This window comes from Pelodiscus sinensis, unplaced genomic scaffold, assembly GCF_049634645.1.
Source record: "Pelodiscus sinensis isolate JC-2024 unplaced genomic scaffold, ASM4963464v1 ctg157, whole genome shotgun sequence".
Classification (NCBI taxonomy): Eukaryota; Metazoa; Chordata; order Testudines; family Trionychidae; genus Pelodiscus; species Pelodiscus sinensis.
In genome coordinates, this window is record NW_027465951.1 from 125,893 (window position 1) to 144,262 (window position 18,370).

The following is an 18,370-nucleotide window of genomic DNA, read 5'->3' on the forward strand; positions in this document are numbered from 1 at the left end:
CAAGGGAGCTGTGACCCCTGCTCTGTCCCCGTACAGCCGGCCGAGGGGGGGCTTGGCTCTGGGGGGGCACCCCATGACAAGAGAGCTGTGACCCCTGCTCTGTCCCCGTACAGCCGGCCGAGGGGGGGCTTGGCTCTGGGGGGGCACCCCATGACAAGAGAGCTGTGACCCCTGCTCTGTCCCCGTACAGCCGGCCGAGGGGGGGGCTTGGCTCTGGGGGGCACCCCATGACAAGGGAGCTGTGACCCCTGCTCTGTCCCTGTACAGCCGGCCGAGGGGGGGCTTGGCTCTGGGGGGGCACCCCATGACAAGAGAGCTGTGACCCCTGCTCTGTCCCCATACAGCCGGCCGAGGGGGGGCTTGGCTCTGGGGGGGCACCCCATGACAAGGGAGCTGTGACCCCTGCTCTGTCCCCGTACAGCCGGCCGAGGGGGGGCTTGGCTCTGGGGGGGCACCCCATGACAAGAGAGCTGTGACCCCTGCTCTGTCCCCGTACAGCCGGCCGAGGGGGGGCTTGGCTCTGGGGGGGCACCCCATGACAAGAGAGCTGTGACCCCTGCTCTGTCCCCGTACAGCCGGCCGAGGGGGGGGGGGCTTGGCTCTGGGGGGGCACCCCATGACAAGGGAGCTGTGACCCCTGCTCTGTCCCTGTACAGCCGGCCGAGGGGGGGCTTGGCTCTGGGGGGGCACCCCATGACAAGGGAGCTGTGACCCCTGCTCTGTCCCCGTACAGCCGGCCGAGGGGGGGGCTTGGCTCTGGGGGGGCACCCCATGACAAGAGAGCTGTGACCCCTGCTCTGTCCCCGTACAGCCGGCCGAGGGGGGGGCTTGGCTCTGGGGGGGCACCCCATGACAAGGGAGCTGTGACCCCTGCTCTGTCCCTGTACAGCCGGCCGAGGGGGGGGGGGGCTTGGCTCTGGGGGGGCACCCCATGACAAGGGAGCTGTGACCCCTGCTCTGTCCCCGTACAGCCGGCCGAGGGGGGGGGGCTTGGCTCTGGGGGGGCACCCCATGACAAGGGAGCTGTGACCCCTGCTCTGTCCCTGTACAGCCGGCCGAGGGGGGGCTTGGCTCTGGGGGGGCACCCCATGACAAGGGAGCTGTGACCCCTGCTCTGTCCCCGTACAGCCGGCCGAGGGGGGGGTTTGGCTCTGGGGGGGCACCCCATGACAAGAGAGCTGTGACCCCTGCTCTGTCCCCGTACAGCCGGCCGAGGGGGGGGCTTGGCTCTGGGGGGGCACCCCATGACAAGGGAGCTGTGACCCCTGCTCTGTCCCTGTACAGCCGGCCGAGGGGGGGGGGGGCTTGGCTCTGGGGGGGCACCCCATGACAAGGGAGCTGTGACCCCTGCTCTGTCCCCGTACAGCCGGCCGAGGGGGGGGGGGGCTTGGCTCTGGGAGGGCACCCCATGACAAGGGAGCTGTGACCCCTGCTCTGTCCCCGTACAGCCGGCCGAGGGGGGGCTTGGCTCTGGGGGGGCACCCCATGACAAGGGAGCTGTGACCCCTGCTCTGTCCCCGTACAGCCGGCCGAGGGGGGGCTTGGCTCTGGGGGGGCACCCCATGACAAGAGAGCTGTGACCCCTGCTCTGTCCCTGTACAGCCGGCCGAGGGGGGGCTTGGCTCTGGGGGGGCACCCCATGACAAGAGAGCTGTGACCCCTGCTCTGTCCCTGTACAGCCGGCCGAGGGGGGGCTTGGCTCTGGGGGGCACCCCATGACAAGGGAGCTGTGACCCCTGCTCTGTCCCCGTACAGCCGGCCGAGGGGGGGGCTTGGCTCTGGGGGGCACCCCATGACAAGGGAGCTGTGACCCCTGCTCTGTCCCCATACAGCCGGCCGAGGGGGGGCTTGGCTCTGGGGGGGGCACCCCATGACAAGAGAGCTGTGACCCCTGCTCTGTCCCTGTACAGCCGGCTGAGGGGGGGCTTGGCTCTGGGGGGGCACCCCATGACAAGGGAGCTGTGACCCCTGCTCTGTCCCCGTACAGCCGGCCGAGGGGGGGCTTGGCTCTGGGGGGCACCCCATGACAAGAGAGCTGTGACCCCTGCTCTGTCCCCGTACAGCCGGCCGAGTGGGGGCTTGGCTCTGGGGGGCACCCCATGACAAGGGAGCTGTGACCCCTGCTCTGTCCCCGTACAGCCGGCCGAGGGGGGGCTTGGCTCTGGGGGGGCACCCCATGACAAGGGAGCTGTGACCCCTGCTCTGTCCCCGTACAGCCGGCCGAGGGGGGGGGGCTTGGCTCTGGGGGGGCACCCCATGACAAGGGAGCTGTGACCCCTGCTCTGTCCCCGTACAGCCGGCCGAGGGGGGGGCTTGGCTCCGGGGGGGGGCACCCCATGACAAGGGAGCTGTGACCCCTGCTCTGTCCCTGTACAGCCGGCCGAGGGGGGGGCTTGGCTCTGGGGGGGCACCCCATGACAAGGGAGCTGTGACCCCTGCTCTGTCCCTGTACAGCCGGCCGAGGGGGGGCTTGGCTCTGGGGGGCACCCCATGACAAGGGAGCTGTGACCCCTGCTCTGTCCCCGTACAGCCGGCCGAGGGGGGGCTTGGCTCTGGGGGGGCACCCCATGACAAGAGAGCTGTGACCCCTGCTCTGTCCCTGTACAGCCGGCCGAGGGGGGGCTTGGCTCTGGGGGGCACCCTATGACAAGGGAGCTGTGACCCCTGCTCTGTCCCCGTACAGCCGGCCGAGGGGGGGCTTGGCTCTGGGGGGGCACCCCATGACAAGGGAGCTGTGACCCCTGCTCTGTCCCCGTACAGCCGGCCGAGGGGGGGCTTGGCTCTGGGGGGCACCCCATGACAAGGGAGCTGTGACCCCTGCTCTGTCCCTGTACAGCCGGCCGAGGGGGGGCTTGGCTCTGGGGGGGCACCCCATGACAAGGGAGCTGTGACCCCTGCTCTGTCCCCGTACAGCCGGCCGAGGGGGGGGCTTGGACCTGGGGGGGCACCCCATGACAAGAGAGCTGTGACCCCTGCTCTGTCCCCGTACAGCCGGCCGAGGGGGGGCTTGGCTCTGGGGGGGCACCCCATGACAAGAGAGCTGTGACCCCTGCTCTGTCCCCGTACAGCCGGCCGAGGGGGGGGCTTGGACCTGGGGGGGCACCCCATGACAAGAGAGCTGTGACCCCTGCTCTGTCCCTGTACAGCCGGCCGAGGGGGGGGCTTGGACCTGGGGGGGCACCCCATGACAAGAGAGCTGTGACCCCTGCTCTGTCCCCGTACAGCCGGCCGAGGGGGGGCTTGGCTCTGGGGGGCACCCCATGACAAGGGAGCTGTGACCCCTGCTCTGTCCCCGTACAGCCGGCCGAGGGGGGGCTTGGCTCTGGGGGGGCACCCCATGACAAGGGAGCTGTGACCCCTGCTCTGTCCCCGTACAGCCGGCCGAGGGGGGGGCTTGGACCTGGGGGGGCACCCCATGACAAGAGAGCTGTGACCCCTGCTCTGTCCCCGTACAGCCGGCCGAGGGGGGGCTTGGCTCTGGGGGGGCACCCCATGACAAGGGAGCTGTGACCCCTGCTCTGTCCCTGTACAGCCGGCTGAGGGGGGGCTTGGCTCTGGGGGGGCACCCCATGACAAGGGAGCTGTGACCCCTGCTCTGTCCCCGTACAGCCGGCCGAGGGGGGGCTTGGCTCTGGGGGGCACCCCATGACAAGGGAGCTGTGACCCCTGCTCTGTCCCCGTACAGCCGGCCGAGGGGGGGCTTGGCTCTGGGGGGCACCCCATGACAAGAGAGCTGTGACCCCTGCTCTGTCCCTGTACAGCCGGCCGAGGGGGGGGGGCTTGGCTCTGGGGGGGCACCCCATGACAAGGGAGCTGTGACCCCTGCTCTGTCCCCGTACAGCCGGCCGAGGGGGGGCTTGGCTCTGGGGGGGCACCCCATGACAAGGGAGCTGTGACCCCTGCTCTGTCCCCGTACAGCCGGCCGAGGGGGGGCTTGGCTCTGGGGGGGCACCCCATGACAAGAGAGCTGTGACCCCTGCTCTGTCCCCGTACAGCCGGCCGAGGGGGGGCTTGGCTCTGGGGGGCACCCCATGACAAGAGAGCTGTGACCCCTGCTCTGTCCCTGTACAGCCGGCCGAGGGGGGGGCTTGGCTCTGGGGGGGCACCCCATGACAAGGGAGCTGTGACCCCTGCTCTGTCCCCGTACAGCCGGCCGAGGGGGGGGTTTGGCTCTGGGGGGGCACCCCATGACAAGAGAGCTGTGACCCCTGCTCTGTCCCCGTACAGCCGGCCGAGGGGGGGGCTTGGCTCTGGGGGGGCACCCCATGACAAGGGAGCTGTGACCCCTGCTCTGTCCCCGTACAGCCGGCCGAGGGGGGGGTTTGGCTCTGGGAGGGCACCCCATGACAAGGGAGCTGTGACCCCTGCTCTGTCCCCGTACAGCCGGCCGAGGGGGGGGTTTGGCTCTGGGAGGGCACCCCATGACAAGGGAGCTGTGACCCCTGCTCTGTCCCTGTACAGCCGGCTGAGGGGGGGCTTGGCTCTGGGGGGGCACCCCATGACAAGGGAGCTGTGACCCCTGCTCTGTCCCCGTACAGCCGGCCGAGGGGGGGCTTGGCTCTGGGGGGCACCCCATGACAAGGGAGCTGTGACCCCTGCTCTGTCCCCGTACAGCCGGCCGAGGGGGGGCTTGGCTCTGGGGGGCACCCCATGACAAGAGAGCTGTGACCCCTGCTCTGTCCCTGTACAGCCGGCCGAGGGGGGGCTTGGCTCTGGGGGGCACCCCATGACAAGGGAGCTGTGACCCCTGCTCTGTCCCCGTACAGCCGGCCGAGGGGGGGCTTGGCTCTGGGGGGCACCCCATGACAAGAGAGCTGTGACCCCTGCTCTGTCCCCGTACAGCCGGCCGAGGGGGGGGGGCTTGGCTCTGGGGGGCACCCCATGACAAGAGAGCTGTGACCCCTGCTCTGTCCCCGTACAGCCGGCCGAGGGGGGGCTTGGCTCTGGGGGGGCACCCCATGACAAGAGAGCTGTGACCCCTGCTCTGTCCCTGTACAGCCGGCCGAGGGGGGGCTTGGCTCTGGGGGGGCACCCCATGACAAGAGAGCTGTGACCCCTGCTCTGTCCCTGTACAGCCGGCCGAGGGGGGGCTTGGCTCTGGGGGGGCACCCCATGACAAGAGAGCTGTGACCCCTGCTCTGTCCCCGTACAGCCGGCCGAGGGGGGGCTTGGCTCTGGGGGGCACCCCATGACAAGGGAGCTGTGACCCCTGCTCACATCACACCAAACTGCTCAAGGGAGTTAAGGCCAAAACAGACTGAAGAGCTTCACAAAGATCTCCCCAAACTAAGTGATTGCGCAACAAAATGGCCAATGAAACGGAATGTGGCTAAATGTCAGGTAATGCACATTGGAAAACAGCATCCCAACTGTCCATACAATACGAGGGGCTCATATGGCTACAGCTGCTCAAGAGAGATCTTGGGGTCATCGTGGCTAGTTCTCTGAAGACGTCCACGCAGTGCGCAGTGGCTGGCACAGAAGCAAACAGGATGTTCGGAATCATTAAAAAGGGGCTAGAGAATAAGACGGAGTATTTTAACACCTCTGTATAAAACCATGGGACGCCCACATCTAGAATACTGGGTACAGATGTGGTCCTCTCATCTCAAAAAAGAAATAAATATTGGCACTGGAAAAGGGTTACAAAAGTGCTGAGGGGTTTGGAACTGGTCCCATACGAAGAGAGATTAAAGCGACTGGGACTTTTCAGCTTGGAAAAGAGGAGACTGAGGGGGGTGTGATAGAGGTCTGTAAAAGGGCAAGATGAGAAAGGCAAAGGCACAAAACGAGCTCAAACTAGCTACAGACAAAGGGAAACAAGAAGACATTCTCTAAATACATTAGAAGCAGGAGGAAGACTAAGGCTAGGGCAGGCCCATTGCCCAGCGAGGAGGAAGAAACAGTAACAGGACACTTGGAAATGGCAGAGATGCTTAATGGCTTCTTTGTTTTGGTCTTCACCAAGACGTCTGAAGGAACGCCTAACATAGTGAATGCGGGTGGGAAGGGGGGAGCTTTAGAAGATAAAATAAAAAAAGAACAAGTTAAAAATCACCTAGAAAAGTTAGATGTCAGCAAGTCACCAGGGCCTGATGAAATGCATCCTAGAACACTCAAGGAGCCGATAGAGGAGGTATCTGAGCCTTTAGCTATCATCTTTGGAAAATCATGGAAGACAGGAGAGATTCCAGAAGACTGGAAAAGGGCAAATCTAGTGCACATCTATAAAAAGGGAAATAAGAACAACCCAGGAAACTACAGACCGGTCAGTTTAACTCTGCGCCAGGGAAGATAATGGGAAAATAAATTAAGGAATTCTTCTGCAAACATCTGGAAGAAAATAAGGTGACAGGGAATAGCCAGCATGGATTTGTAAAGAACAAATCACCTCAAACCAATCTGATAGCTTTCTTTGATAGGATAACGAGTCTTGTGGATAAGGGAGAAGTGGTATAGCTAGACTTTAGTAAGGCATTTGATTCTTATCAATAAACTAGGCAAATACAACTTAGCTGGGGTTACTGTAAGGTGGGTGCATGACTGGCTGGATAACCATTCTCTGAGAGTAGTTGTTAATGGTTCACAATCCTGCTGGAAAGGTCTAACAAGTGGGGTTCAGATTTGGGACCAGTTCTGTTCAATATCTTCATCAACTATTTAGATATTAGCAGAGAGAGTACAATTATTACGTTTGCAGATGATACCAAGCTGGGAGGGGTTGTGACTGCTCTGGAGGACAGGGTCAGAATTCAAAATAATCTGGACAAATTGGAGAAATGGTCTGAGGTAAACAGGATGAAGTTTAATAAAGACAAATGCAAAGTGCTCCACTTAGGCAGGAACAATCCATGTCACACATTCACAGTGGGAAGCGACTGTCTAGGAAGGAGCACCGCGGAAAGGGATTTAGGGGGTCATAATGGACCACAATGTCAACAATGTGACACTGTTGCAAAGAAAGCAAACATGATTCTGGGACACAGTAACAGGTGTGTTGTGAGCAAGACAGGAGAAGTCATTCTTCCACTATGCTCTGCGCTGACTAGGCCTCAGTTGGAGAATTGTGTCCAGTTCTGGGCACCGCGTTTCAAGAAAGAGGTGGAGAAATTGGAGAGGGTCCAGAGAAGAGCATCAAGAACGATTAAAGGTCTAGAGAACATGACCTGTGAGGGAAGGCTGAAAGAATTGGGCTTGTTTTGTTTAGAAAAGAGAAGACTGAGGGGGGACATGATAGTGGTTTTCAAGTATCTAAAGGAGTGTCACAAGGAGGAGGGAGGAAGATTGTTCTCCTTGGCCTCTGAGGATAGAACAAGAAGCAAGGGGCTTAAACTGCAGCAAGGGAGGTTTAGGTTGGACATTAGGAAAAAGTTCCTACCTGTCAGGGTGGTCAAACACTGGAATAAATTGCCCAGGGAGGTTGTGGAATCCCCATCCGTGGAGATATTTAAGAGTAGGTTAGATAAATGTCTATCAGGGATGGTCTAGACAGTATTGGGTCCTGCCGTGAGGTCCCTCTTGAGGTTCCTTCCAGTTCTAGTGTTCTATGAGTCTATGAAAAGCACATAGTCAACCTGTGGAACTCCTTGCCTGAGGAGGCTGTGAAGGCTAGGACTATAATAGAGTTTAAAAGAGAACTAGATAAATCCATGGAGGTTAAGTCCATTAATGGCTATTAGCCAGGCTGGGTAGGAATGGTGTCTCTAGCCTCTGTCAGTCAGAGGGTGGAGATGGATGGCAGGAGAGAGATCGCTGGATCATTCCCTGTTCGGTTCACTCCCTCCGGGGGAAGCTGGCATTGGCCAGTGTCGGCAGACAGGACACTGGGCTGGATGGACCTTTGCTCCGACCCTGTCTGGCCATTGTTCTGTTCTTATGAAAATCATGAGTGGTGTGGAGAAAGTGAATATGGGAAAGTTATTTATTATTCCCACAATATAAGAACTAGGGGCCAACAAATTAAATGAATGGGCAGCAGGTTTAAAACAAATACAAGGAAGTTTTTCTTCACTCAGCGCATAGTCAACCTGTGGAACTCCTCGCCAGAGGATGTGGTGAAGGCTAGAACTTTAACAGGGTTCAAAAAAGAGCGAGATAGATTCATAGAGGTTGGGTCCATTGATGGCTGTTAGCCAGGCTGGGGAGGAATGGTGTCCCTGGCCTCTGTTTGTCTGGAAGTGGGGGACGGGAGGGTTCATGTGAGGATTCTCTGTTCTGTTTTCTCCCTTGGGGGCACCTGGCATTGGCCACTGTCGGCCGACAAGACACTGGACTGGATGAACCGTTGGTTTGATCCAGTCTGGCCGCTTTTATGCTCTGTCCCTGTGCATCTGGCAAGGGGGTCTGGGGCAGCATGGGGCGAGCACAGAAGAGAGCTGTGACCTTCTCTGCCCCTGTGCAGCCAGCCGAGGGGGGGCTGGGGCCGGGGGGGTACCCTCCAGCCCTCTGAAGGTGGAGCAGGGCTTTGGTTCTTACACATGGTCTTCTGTGGCCTCTCAGGGTACTACTGGATGGCTTTAATACAGCCTGGGGTCTGGGTGCCTTCGAGACTGGCTGGGGGTGCGTTGTTCAGCCTAGAGACCAAGCCGGCCGGGGGGGGGGGCTGGGCTTCCAGCAGCTGTAGCGGGGGGAAAGCCCCCCAGCTCTATTGTGGACCAGAGGCAGGACTCAAAGTGGAGGGACAGGAATAATAGGAAGCACCAACCACACTCCTGGGCCGCACCACAGCTCCACCATACAGCTCCGGGCTAGGCCTGGGACGGAGCTCCAGAGCCCCATCGGGGTCCTTCCCTGCCCTTCGCAAGGGTCTGTCCCACTGGTGCCCACACAAATGTCTCTGTCCCTTCCACACTTTGGGGTCGCCCACCCGTACCCAGTTCCTAGGGCTCAGGGCAGAACTTCCTGCGGGTCGGCAGGATCTTTAGCCACTGAAAGAGCCTCACCCGGTAATATTCTTACCCTCTATTTATTGGCAATTCCCACGCGAGCAGAATACACTTGCTACGCACACAGTGTCGTGCTCACCAATCCGGGTACAGGCAGGCAGGCGTCCCCTGCTGGCCAGGCAAGGGCAGTCTCTGGATCCAGCTGCTGCACATCACGGTCGTGCAGAGGAGTCCTGGCCGCTCTGGTCTTAGGCTGGTCTTGGAGGTGAGTCCTTCGTTTGCAGGGGGGCAGCCTGAGGGGACAGGACAGCCGTTTTCAGGTATCTGAAGGGTGTCACGGGGAGGAGGGAGGAAGATTGTTCCCCTTGGCCTCTGAGCACAGGACAGGCAGCAAGGGGCTGAAACTGCAGCCAGGGAGGTTTAGGTTGAACATTAGGAAAAAGTTCCTGCCTGTCAGGGGGCCAAACACTGGGATAAATGGCCCGGGGAGTTGTGGAATCCCCGTCTCTGGAGATATTGAAGAGCAGGTTGGATAAACGTCTATCAGGGATGGGGACGGTGCTTGGTCCTGCCATGGGGGCAGGGGCCTGGACTCAACTCTCGAGGGCCCTCCAGTCCTAGTGTTCTGTGCTTCTAGCTCCGTGTTGGCTGGCAGGCGGGAGGAGGCAGGGAAATGCTGCAGGGACCAGAAAGGCCTTGTTGGGTGGGGCTGTTCAGCCAGCCAGCACTGTGAGGAAAGCCGGTGGCCTGCTGTGACCAGGAAGCATATGGCTGCGGGTGGCAGAGGGAGGCTGTCTCGTGCTTGAGAGAAGAGAGGTGAATCGCTTTTCTCCTACGTCTGTTGGGGGCCACATCTGAGAGGGCTGTTTTCTCCTCAATTGGGGGCGTGGCCCCCGCTGATTTTTCAGTGGGTCAGTGCCCCCCAGCCCTAAAAGGGTTCCCAGCCCTTGCAGCGAGAGCTGAGTTTCAAAACAGTAACTGTGGCTGTTGCCGAACCCGGGGCATGGCTCTTAGAATGCTCTTACATTGTCCACACTGCCAGCCAGATCCATGGGCAGCTAGCGAGCCATGGGGCCCATTTATGAAGTCCAGCATAGACTCGGGAAATTGATTGCCGATTGCTCTCGTGTCGACTGTGGCACTCCACTGGAATGAGCAGCAGAGAGGAGGTGATGGGAGAGCATCTCCGGCAGACGCACCAAGCGCAGACACCACAGTGAGAAGATCTAAGTACGGTGCCTTCAACCACGCTGATGGCACATAACTTAGATTGTTCCAAGCAACCTACCTCTATAGGTCCCTCTAGGCTGGTCCACGTTGGGGGCAGAGCAAAGTGGCAAGGAGGATGGATAGTCCCTGGAATTACGTAAACCTTCTCCCCTGCAGGTCAGGGAGAGCGTCTCCATGTCACTAACTGCATAAACAGGGACTGGGGCTTCCCGTCTCACCACTAGCGCTGCTCTTGGTACTTTTATACCGTGTCCTCGATTGACATGTCCACCGAGAGCAAACTCCACTGCCTGGTGCCTGGCAGCTCTCACAGTGCTGACTTCCAGCCCCACAATGTCACGTGCCTTCCAAAAGTTCCCATGCACCACAGACACAGTGACCTTATCTTAGTGCATCACAGCTACTCCCTTATCGTATTGTGTCACAGCTTCACCGTTCTCTTAGGGTATGTCTACACTGCCACTGCTCGTGGAACGAGGAGTACCAGTAGTTCGGATTAGAGAGCCTAATCCGAACTACCTACTCCGTGCTGCGTGTAGCTGCGGGCACGGAGTCCGAACTACCAGGGCTTTAAAAATGGCGGCGCCCGGTAAGATGCAAATGAAGCCCGGGATATTTAAATCCCAGGCTTCATTTGCAACTTCGGTTGCCAACATTAACCACCCTAGTTCGAACTAGGGCAATAGTGTAGGCATACCCTTAGTGTGTCACAGCTACACCGTTCTCTTAGTGTGTCACAGCTACACCATTCTCTTAGTGTGTTGCAGCTACACCGTTACCTTAGTGTGACACAGCTACACTGTTCTCTTATCTTAGTACGTCACAACTACACTGTTATCCTAGTGTGTCACAGCTACACCATTCTCTTATCTTAGTGCGTCACAGCTACACCACTCTCTTATCTTAGTGCGTCACAACTACACTGTTATCCTAGTGTGTCACAGCTACACCGTTCTCTTAACTTAGTGTCACAGCTACACCATTCTTTTATCTTAGTGCGTCACAACTACACTGTTATCCTAGTGCGTCACAGCTACACCGTTATCTTCTCTTAGCACATCACAGTGACATTGTTATCTTTCTCAGCTTCTCATTTCAAAGAATGAAATGAGGTCTGCTTAATATATTTTCATAAAGACAAGTTGGCTCGCATTATTTATATCCCTAGTCTTCCATTGTTCAGATAGAGAATTCATAGAATCACAGAACTGGAAGAGACCTCAGCAGGTCATCAAGTCCAGCCCCCTGCCCAAGGCAGAACCAATCCCAACTAAATCAACCCGGCCAGGGCTTTGTCAAGCTGAGACTTAAACACCTCAAGGGATGGAGACTCCACTACTTCCCTAGGGAACCCATTCCAGTGCTTCCCCACCCGCCTAGGGAGAGAATTTTTCCAAATCTCCAACCTGGACCTCTCCCACCACAACTTGAGACCATTGCTCCTTGTTCTGCCATTCGTCACTACTGAGAACAGCCTTTCTGCAGCCTCTTTAGAACCTCCCTTCAGGAAGTTGAAGGCTGCTCTCAAATCCCCCCTCACTCTTCGCTTCTGCAGACTAAACAGACCCAAGTCCCTCAGCCTCTCCTCGTAGGCCATGTGCTCCAGCCCCCCAATCATTTTGGTTGCCCTCCGCTGGACCCTCTCCAATGCGTCCACATCCTTTCTGTAGTGGGGGGGCCCAGAACTGAACACAATACTCCAGATGTGGCCTCACCAGAGCTGAATAAAGGGGAGTAATCGCTGCTCTGGATCTGCTGGCAATGCTCCTCCTAATGCCCCCTAATATGCCATTAGCCTGCTTGGCTACAAGGGCCCCCTGTTGACTCATGTCCAGCTTCTCATCCACTGGAACCCCCAGGTCCTTTTCTGCAGAACTGCTACTTAGCCAGTCGGTCCCCAGCCTGTAACAATGTTTGGGATTCTTCCGTCCCGAGTGCAGGACTCTGCACTTGTCCTTGTTGAACCTCATCAGATTTCTTTTGGCCCAACCCTCTAATCTGTCCAGGTCACTCTGGACCCTAGTCCTGCCCTCCAGTGTATCTACCTCTCCCCTTAGTTTAGTGTCATCTGCAAACTTGCTGAGGGTGCAATCCATCCCCTCAATCCATCCCCTCCTCCAGGTCATTAATAAAGACATTGCACAAAAACTAGCTCTAGAACTGATCCTTGGGGCTTCCGTAGATGTTTGTGTGCCCTGCTGCGGAGCCGGCTGTTAGCAAACTGCTGTTCTCTCTCCCCCTGGTCCTGTCCAGCTCTCTGCCTGGTGCTGGGCTGCATGATCTTTCCGGATGGCTGGGACGCAGAGACGGTGCGGGACATGTGTGGGGAGAAGACAGGGAAGTATTCGCTGGGTGACTGCTCTGTGCGCTGGGCCTACATCCTCGCCATCATCGGCATCCTCAACGCCCTTATCCTCTCCTTCCTGGCCTTCGTCCTGGGCAACCGGCAGAACGACCTGCTGCACGAGGAGCTCAAGCCAGAGAACAAAGGTACCAGCTGCCCCGGCCCCACTCCTTCCACATCGGGACACAGCAAAGGCTTCCGGGCCCCCCAGGGAGCCCAGCGTTACCAGCTCCCGCCAGCCATGGGCCCCCAAAGAGCCGACACCTGCCACAGCCACAGCTCAGCTCCACGGGACGGGGTGCCAGCCAAACCATCCTGCATCTCGCGCTGGGTTTCCTGGAGACTGGCCCGGGTCTGCCCACAGCAGACGCTGCAAATAGGCCGTGGGGAGGCCACAGTGGCACGTGAGAGAGCTTCTGGCCAGCTGCAGCAGAGGCTCCCACGTGGCTCTGATGAGGTGGGGCCGGGGGCGTATTCCCATCCCCTGCACAGAGTCTCCCCCAGCCGGCCCTAGAGCCAGGCACAGCTCCCTGGCGCTGGGCAGGGCTCGGGGGCAGCGGGAGGACGACAGTCACGGCTCAAAACAGGGCAAGGGGTGCGTCCGTCTGAGCACTGGGGAGCGGCCTCCCTGCATGGCAGCCTCTGGCCCGGCCCCACTGGACCCCAGCTGCACGGCCGTCCTGAGTCGTGGGCCCCGCCTGCGGCAGGAGAGCCAGCGGACCCGATGTGCGCCCAGGGAGGGGTCCCTCGTGCTGGCCAGACGCAGCCGGCGGTGTCCCCGCTGCTTTGGCTTGGCTGCGCTGCGGGGCTCCGAGCGGTGCCGTGTGGCCGGGACAGCAGCATGGCCAGGACAGCTCTGCAGAGCCAGGCAGCCTGTCTCCTCCTGTGGAGAGCAGCTGGGCCCAAGCGAGGCGCGATGGTCCCAGCACGTCCTGCTCCCAGGGCACCTGCTTCCTAGTGCCTCAGCCAGCAGCTGCTCCCTGCCAGGCGCAGGCCCCTCTGGCTCCTCCCCGCGCCGCTCTTGCCTTCTTGAGTCTGCCGGCCCACGGCTCCGCTGGACCATTGCCTCCGGAGGCAGCCCTGGGCAGCCGGCCTTGAGTGGAGCTGACAGGCTGCACAAGCCATCTCCTGGGTTCGCCCGCCAGTCCCATGGGCGTGGCTGGCCGGAGGCCTATGGTGGCTGAATTTGACACGGGCAGGGCCGGCCCTGGGGTGTGGATTTCTGCCCCAGCCCTTTTCCCAGCCCTGCTCTGCTCCTGTCCCTGCTGCACCCCCCTCCACCACTGACTCCTCCCCCGACTCACCTTCCTGAGTGCACGACTCGGGAGGCTACTGGGGGCCTGGTGGGGTGGCAGCAGGAGTCACCCCCCCACACTCACTGAGGAGCCGCTGCCAAGTTCCCAGCTGGGTTGCTCTGCTTTGGCTTGGCAGCAGGAAACTCAGGCCCTGGCCTAGCCTGCCCTGCTCTGCTCTGCTCCCCCGGCCCGGCCCATCGTGCGCCGCTCCCCCGGCCCGGCCTGTTCTGCTCCCCCGGCCCAGCCCATTGGGCTCCGCTCCCCCGGCCCGACCTGTTCCACTCCCCTGGCCCAGCCCATTGGGCTCCGCTCCCCCGGCCCGGCCTGTTCCACTCCCCTGGCCCGGCCCATCGTGCGCCGCTCCCCTGGCCCGGCCCATCGTGCGCCGCTCCCCCGGCCCGGCCCATCGGGCGCCGCTCCCCCGGCCCGGCCCATCGTGCGCTGCTCCCCCGGCCCGGCCCATCGGGCGCCGCTCCCCCGGCCTGTTCCACTCCCCTGGCCTGGCCCATTGGGCTCCGCTCCCCCGGCCCGGCCTGTTCCGCTTCCCCGGCCCGGCCCATCATGCTCTGCTCCCCCGGTGCGGCCCAGCCTGTTCCGCTCCCCCGGCCTGCATCAGACTAATATGCTTGTGCCCTGGCAGTGGCTGTGGTGGGCAAGTGCTGCAGCCAGGGAGTTATGGTGCCACGTCAGCAGGAGGGAGGGTGACCACGCAGCACGTAACCCCTGCACTAACCCCAGAGCGGGCTGTGATGGCGCGTTGGGGGTCCCCCGCCTCCTGCACCCCGAAATGGCACAAACAGACTGCACCAGCCGGTGGAATAGAGGAAGTTTATTGCCTCTCCAGGATACAGCACAGCACAGATGTAGTCTGGTCACAGAGCTGGGCTAGGATGCCTCAGGCCCCCTTGAGATGGGGGAGACTGGGCCCCTAAACTCCAGCCCCTTCCCCTAGGCTCTCCTCCATGCTCTCAGACAGAACTAACTAAATTCCCTTGCAGCCCTGCCCCCCAGCCAGGGCCGCATTCCACCTTCCTTTGTTCCTCTCCATGGGGGGTGTCTGGCCACTGGTTCAACAAGTTTGGCCTTACCTCTGCCTAGCGAGGTTTTCCCTGCTGGGTCTTGCTCCAGACAGCAGGGGTCACCACAGCCCAGCAAGTACCCCCACTACGTCACAGGGGCCAAGAAGACGTAGCTACGGAGTCACTGAGCACAGCCGCTGTGCGTCAGACTCACCCTAACGCTCTCTCTCCTTCTCTTCACAGATTTGGTTGGCACTGCGGTAAGTCGTGTGGCTGCAGCGTGGCCTGGTCCCATCCGGTGTGCGCGCCGCAGGGCAGGGAGGAGACGGGTGTCGGGCCTGGCCCTGTGCTACCGACCTCAGAGTCAGACCCCAAAGACATGGAGAGAGACCCCAACGCAGGAGCTTTAAGAGAGTCAAACAGCTCTCGAAGGCCCAGCTCCCTTCTGCCCTCCGGGGCTGGCGCGGGCTGCATGGGGCCTTCGGCAGCACTTTGCTTTCCCGTCGGTCAGGGGGTGGCGACTGTGGGACGAGAGGAAGGCCCAGGGTGTGTCCCATGCTCCTGCCGCGCTCAGCAGGGGAGCGGAGTGGCCACCTTCCCTCCCAGCTGCAGGGCAGAGGCCCGGTGTGCGACGAGGCCCAGGTGGCCAGGGCCTGGCCCTGCGTTGGGGTGTCCATGCTGCTGTCTGGGCCCGAGGCGAGGGAGGAGCAGGCTGGGAATGCAGCAGGCCTGGGGCAGGATGTGCGGGCACCGGAGGGTTGGACAGGAACAAGCTGCTGCCGACCCCTGGCCAGGGACTGCCCGGCAGTAGCAGCCCGTGCGACCCACCACCCCAGAATAGGTGGGAACAGCCCCGGCCGCCGCAGAGCAACCTCTCAGCGCCTTGCAGCTGCCCCACAGCGGCTCAGGCAGTGACTGGCACGGACGTGCCAGCAGAGACCCTCCTGACTGGCTACTCCCCGCGTCACGCCCGCCCTGGGCCAGGCATTTCTGGGTATCTCTGGGCGGCTCCTGGCCCCACGACCAAGAGCTCCCCACAGCTGCTCTGAGGGTCACTTCCCGCTGGCCAGGCCAGGAGCAGGATCCCCACAGAGGCCGCCACCCCGTGGGGGGCTGGGGCTCTAACGAGGTGCCGGGAACACAGGGACCGGCTCAGGGATGTGGTGTACACAGGCCCCCTTCACGGGGCGGGGCTGGGTCTGCAGGTGGGCGAGGAAGCTGGTCCCAGTGTCACCTGGCCCTGCTGCTTTGCCTACTCCTGTTGGCTGCTTGTTGCCTTGGGGGCGCGGGCGCAGGCGGGCGCGTGCTGATTGCCGTGTTCTCTCCACAGCGGATATGACGCAGAGACCCAGCAGCAGGCCCAGTGCTCACTGGCTCCAGGACCGGACGCTCGCTCTCTCCTGCCTTGTTTCTGCTGCCGCTGGCTCCATAAGATCAACATGCAGCCTCTCCGGAGCTCTGCCAGCCCTGCCCTGCGCCCTTCCCATGCCCCTCGCCGCCTTGGGCTGCCTCCCTCTGCCCGGGGGCGGGCGCTGGAGGGAGGTTGAGGCCAAGTGGTCCTGAGCCTGCATCCCGAGAGCCTGTGGCAAGGCCCCTCCCTCGGGAGAGCGCTGCCAGCTGAGTCGCCTCCAGCGCCCTTGTGCAGCGGGCGCCAACCCCAGCAGCCTCAGCCCCGTTCTGGGCAGCTCTGCTCGGAGAACCAGCCCGAGACTGGAGCCTTGATACTCGTATCTGCAGACGAGTCTTCTCTGCCCAGGGCCATGTGGCTCTGCCCGGGGACGCCAGCCGGCAGGAGGGTCACGTCTCTCCTCCAGCCTGGGGGTGCGGACTGGCTCATTCCCCATCCCAGCGTGTGGGGCCAGAGGACCTGCCCTGCCGGCTCCCCGCACGGCCCCTCGTCCCTCCCCTGCTGCTGGGTCTGTGCCCGGCCCTCCCCTCGCTGGGCCTGGCTCCGGCTGGTGCTTTATCTCCGTGGCGCTCTCCCAAGCCCAGCCTGGGGGCAGGGCCATGGGGGGGCTGCCCTGGTACTTCTTGTGTTGCAGGAGCGTCCCCCCAGGCTCCAGCTCCGGCTGGCAGGGGCAGGCCAATGTCCGAAGGGCCAGGAGAGGCCAATGCAGCAGGGACACCCCATGGCCAGAGAGAAAAGTCTTGTGCCGCCAGCCAGGGCCCCGCGTGGGGAACGAGCCCAGGCCGGATGGAGCACCCCCAGACTGAGCCAGCCCGCCCAGCAGGCGCAGCGTGAGCGCCCCAACCCCCCTCCCCGCGCCAGGGGCCGGCCTGCCCCGGCTAGGGCGCTGGCCAGTCAGCGTGTGGCTGGCTTGCTGTGTCTCCCAGCCCCATGGCCCAGGCCGGTGGCCCTGCAATGCAATGAAGCTCTGAGCCCCGAGCGCAGCCCCCACTGCCTGAGGGGCCGCCAGCCCAGGGCGCGCGAGCACGTGAGAGACGAGAGCGCGGGACTTGCCTGTGAGGTGGGGCGCAGAGCAAGAAGCTGGTGTTTCTCGGGGGCCTGGGCCGAGGGAGCTGGCGGCGCTGCAGGCGGGACTCCGGCGGGGGCTGCCTGGCTCAGCAGAGCGGGGGGCCGAAGAAGGAGGCAGATTCTGCAGGGGAAAGAAGAAAGTCAAGTTGCTGCTGCCAAAGGGCAGCCGCCGGGGACGCAGCTCTGGGCTGCCCGCACGGGGCGGTTCTGGCTGCCGGGCTGCGCGAAAGGAGGAAACAGCGACTTTGTAAATAGACCTGGAAGCCAAGGGAAACGTACCAAGACAGCCCTTCTGCTGGGCTCCCGCTACTCGTGCACTGAACCGCTGGGACCTCCCTGACAGAGCCTGGGCCGCTGGGAGGGTGGCGAGCAGAAGAAAACCCAACGTAGCGGTGAATTTTCGGGCAGGAACAGCGCAGTCCTGACTGGCCGTGTCTCCCCTCCTCCACTGCCAGACCAACCCATAGCAAAACCCACAGCCAGCTAGCACAGGGCTTCGCAAATGCCCACTGCGTAGGCTCAGCTCGACGCTTCTCTCTGACCGCACCGCCCAGCGCCTCTCCCTGAGCAGCAGCACAGGGGAGCAATGAGGCTAGTGCTTCCGCCGCGACGGCAACAGGAGACCGCTGGTGACTTCACACATTTCTTTTAAAGCAACTTAGCTGCTAGAACCAAGAAGGCAGCAGCCCCCAGCTCCCAGCCAGGGCTCCACCGAGCAGCGTGGGCCCCACCGCCGTAGGGAGGAGCCACGTCCCAGCTTGTGTGACTGGGCCGGGCGATGGCCGCGGCGAAGGGAATCCGTAGCTGTAAGATATCTGTATTTTAGTACAACCTTTGATACAGTGTTTCACAAAACCGTCCTGGAAAATAGAATTCAAACTGGACTGGCTCTGCCCCGTGGTATGGCCTGGAACTGGTGCCACGTTTCCCGAGGGGCAGCGCCCAGCAAGGCGCAGATGTCGGGCTCGTATGATGCCAGGCAAAGGCCCCTCGCAGAGTCAGAGCGGAGAGGGTGGCTGGCGGGGGCGGGCAGAGGACTAAGGCCAGGGAGATGGGCAGGCTGCAAGAGAGCCAGGAGCCGGCTGGGGTGGGGTAGTTGTGGGAGGGGGTGTTAACTGGCA

The 18,370-nt window shown here is 61.6% G+C and overlaps 1 protein-coding gene across 1 annotated transcript in view; it reads left to right on the top strand.

Moving 5' to 3' along the window:
- LHFPL4 (LHFPL tetraspan subfamily member 4) overlaps positions 1–17,506 on the top strand; it is a 37,658-nt gene extending 20,152 nt beyond the window's left edge. The window contains exons 2-4 of the mRNA XM_075917269.1: positions 12,369–12,605; positions 15,017–15,033; positions 16,104–17,506. Coding sequence (XP_075773384.1) covers positions 12,369–12,605; positions 15,017–15,033; positions 16,104–16,112 — 263 coding nt within the window. The 3' untranslated portion in view covers positions 16,113–17,506. The remainder of the gene's footprint in view (positions 1–12,368; positions 12,606–15,016; positions 15,034–16,103) is intronic.
- Positions 17,507–18,370: the final 864 nt, after the last annotated feature.